Raw genomic sequence first — 3,592 nt, 5'->3', positions numbered from 1 at the left:
ATAAGACTTTCAGTCTGCCTATAAGACTCCAGTTTCTATCTATAATAAGACTTCAGTTCCTATAAGACTCCAGTCTCCTATCAGACTCCAGTCTCCTATCAGACTCCAGTCTCCTATAAGTCTCCAGTCTTCTATAAGTCTCCAGTCTCCTATAAGACTCCAGTCTCCTATCAGACTCCAGTCTCCTTTAAGTCTCCAGTCTCCTATCAGACTCCAGTCTCCTATCAGACTCCAGTCTCCTATAAGACTCCAGTCTTCTATAAGTCTCCAGTCTCCTATAGACTCCAGTCTCCTATCAGACTCCAGTCTCCTTTAAGTCTCAGTCTCCTACAAGACTCCAGTCTCCTATCAGACTCCAGTCTCATCACTCCAGTCTCCTTTAAGTCTCCAGTCTCCTACAAGACTCCAGTCTCCTATCAGACTCCAGTCTCCTATAAATCTCCAGTCTCCTATAAGTTCCAGTCTCCTATCAGACTCCAGTCTCCTATCAGATTCCAGTCTCCTTTAAGTATCCAGTCTCCTATAAGTCTCCTACAAGACTCCAGTCTCCTATCAGACTCCAGTCTCCTATCAGACTCCAGTCTCCTACAAGACTCCAGTCTCCTATCAGACTCCAGTCTCCTATAAAACTCCAGTCTCCTATAAACTCCAGTCTCCTTAAGTCTCCTACAAGACTCAGTCTTCTTTAAGTCTCCGCCCTACAAGACTCCAGTCTCCATCCTCTCTTGTTCTCCAGTCTCCTATAAGACTCCAGTCTCCTATCAAACTCCAGTCTCCTATAAGTCTCCAGTCTCATATAAGTATCCTATAAGTATCCTATAAGTCACAAGTCTCCTATAAGTATCCAGTCTCCTATAAGTCCCCAGTCTCCTATGAGTGACCAGTCTGATATAAGTCGCCAGTCTCCTATAAGCTGGCATGCTCCTCTAACTTTCCCGCTCCCTACGATGACCGAACATCATTACTGCCAGGCTTAATCACAGCTACATTATGTGTCGTGCCACTGAGACAGCAACAGAAAAGGGTTTCCATTCCAGTTATGGCTGTCCCTGTCCCTTCCCCCCAACAATCTGCCTTCATTCCCTGCTGCCAGAGCATGAGCAGGAAAGCAGAGCAGAGACACAGTGTTTATTCTCTCCATAGAGAGAGTAGAGAGCTGAGCCAAAAGACCCTGACTGTTTCTACGCCTCATACGTAGTTTGGAGGGAGGACAATCAGTCCAGAACACCAGAGAACACGTTGCTGCTTATCTGAATGATCACGATTATGATGAGAAAAGAAACTGGACTATATAAATCATATTTAGAATCTTGGTCTGGAGAGAGCTACCATGTCTCCCCGCTCTGCCTCACTTCACTGTTTTAATTACACACACTGCCTTATTTTTATTCAGTCATACAATACCTCAGTGTTGTTTACATAAAATGATTTTTTGAGTTGAGCCCACTTGAATTATTTAACTAGTTCAACTATAAAAACAGAATAGAAAATGAAGATTTTGCCCCTAGCCGAAAGCTGATTTATCATGTTTTGCGCAGTAAGATTGGAGTGTTGGAGGTAGGCACTTCCTTTATACACCCTGGGTTCTTACCCTCAARAGAAATCATCAAGGAACACTTTTTCATGCACCACTGCCTGCATCTGCCATTTCCAATATGCAAGATTGCTAGTGGAAAGTCCCTCAGTCCATGTMTCTTCATGAACACAGTGTGGTGTTGTTTGTTTTGATGTTTTAAAACTCCACACACATCCTCCCTGTGGCTGTTTGAATTGGAGTTGGCTGCGATCTCTTTACAGGTTCCAGCAGGGTATAAGTCTAATTCTAAGGTGTGATGGAGGTATAGACTTCAAAGGGTGTATTGAGTTAAACTATTATTGCCACATAATAGTGATATAGCCTATCATTTAGTGTTTGTTATTGTTCCCATCTCCTGCATCCCGAGGATAATTCAAATATCTCAAGACATAATTAGCAATCTCAGGCTTGGGATAAACATAGACATGAACTCAGGTTTCAGTGAAAAGCAAATGTAGCCTACTCAGAATATACTCTTACAAAATGTATTATTATTATTACAGAATTTTTGATTGTATGCCTAAACCATTTCCCTAAAACCTTCATTGAAATCCAAACATGCTTTACATTTGATCTTGACTTTGTTCAAGACGTTTTGCATATTTAATGATGAGTTTATAATGATGTCTTTATTTCTTACATTCATATTTATCCATTATATATGCATTAGGCAATATGATTTCTCCCCACTTATATTTTCGACTCCTAAATAGCCAAAATAAATAGGGCTAGCTTTTGCAAGGTCTTGGAATATTCTAGAATTAGCTCATTAAGAAGACAACTGGTCATCCCAAACCACTGGAAACTCAGATCTAATCTTGGATATCAATGACAGAGCTCTCCTAGACATAAATTAAAGATGTAATCTTGGATAGAAACGATATGATTATTTCAGCAGGATCAAGCGCACATGAAAGAAAGCACTCACCACCAGGAAGAATCCACTCTAGGCGTGAAAATGAGAAGCAGCAGAATAAAGGTAAAATATAGCCTTGAGGTTGAGTTGGAGGAGTGTCGGGATATTGTCCCATTTCGAGACCTAGCCCTGGTCCTGGAATATCCTCGGGGTTTGAAGAAACAAAACATTTCTATGTTCATGAACAGAAGGCATACAATATAAAATGAAGAATACAAGTCCTGGGCGATGGTTTGGTGTTCATAATTGGGTGAAAACCTGCCTATCTATAGAAGTTGAACAATTCTATCCATCTTGTTTCAAAAGGCTAATTTGATATCTTGTCAGTTCATTAAAGCCATTGTTTGTCTCTGATTTATTCGAGACGAGGCAACGCTCATCAACAGTCAGTCTGGTAAAAGTAAATCGAATGAAGACAAATCTTCTGAGAAACTGTCACAAATGTCCAGCCAGATGTTCGGGTTGCCAACGATAACACTTTTCCTCGTTGTTGCGTATTGTTTTTGTAGCCTAGGCTATTTGTTTGACATTCGACGTGAATAACAGGTGAAGCTGAAGAAGTTGCAAACCCAAACACAGGTATCACAGACTGTGAAAAAAGATGGCACTGAAACCACTGCTTGTCCCTGGTAGGTAAAGTCAGTCACTCATCTGTCCGAGGATGAGACAGATAGCTACGCCGCGGTCTTCTTCTCAGTCGGGACTGAAGATGCGCCGCAGGACAAAACACTGCACCACCACGTCAGCTGTCCATGCCCCCCTTTTGTTAGACAATTACAAACACCGGTATGTGCACGGTGAGGTCAGGGACGTTATATTTAGATGTCGACAAGTAAAAGTTATCTACCTTACATAGCCGTTTAAATATTGATGATATTTAAACGATTCAAATTKTATTAGTCACATACACATGGTTAGCAGAAGTTAATGCGARTGTAGCGAAATGCTTGTACTTCTTGTTCCAGCAGTGCAGTAATATCTAACAAGTAATCTAAACAATTCCCTACAACTACCTAATACACACAAATCTATAACAGTAATCTAACAATTCCCCCTATTCCCCTACCTAATACACACAAATCTATAACAGAAATCTAACA

The 3,592-nt window shown here is 40.9% G+C and overlaps 1 protein-coding gene across 1 annotated transcript in view; it reads right to left on the bottom strand.

Moving 5' to 3' along the window:
* LOC111970379 (protein Wnt-2b-A-like) overlaps positions 1 to 3,188 on the bottom strand; it is a 25,073-nt gene extending 21,885 nt beyond the window's left edge. Inside the window, exon 1 of the mRNA XM_023997087.2 lies at positions 2,505 to 3,188. Within this exon, the coding sequence (XP_023852855.1) occupies positions 2,505 to 2,674 (170 nt within the window). The 5' untranslated portion in view covers positions 2,675 to 3,188. The remainder of the gene's footprint in view (positions 1 to 2,504) is intronic.
* Between the last annotated feature and the right edge of the window lie 404 nt (positions 3,189 to 3,592).

The sequence above is a fragment of the Salvelinus sp. IW2-2015 genome, linkage group LG1 (genome assembly GCF_002910315.2).
Source record: "Salvelinus sp. IW2-2015 linkage group LG1, ASM291031v2, whole genome shotgun sequence".
NCBI lineage: Eukaryota > Metazoa > Chordata > Actinopteri > Salmoniformes > Salmonidae > Salvelinus > Salvelinus sp. IW2-2015.
This window is presented reverse-complemented; position numbering and strand designations above follow the sequence as displayed.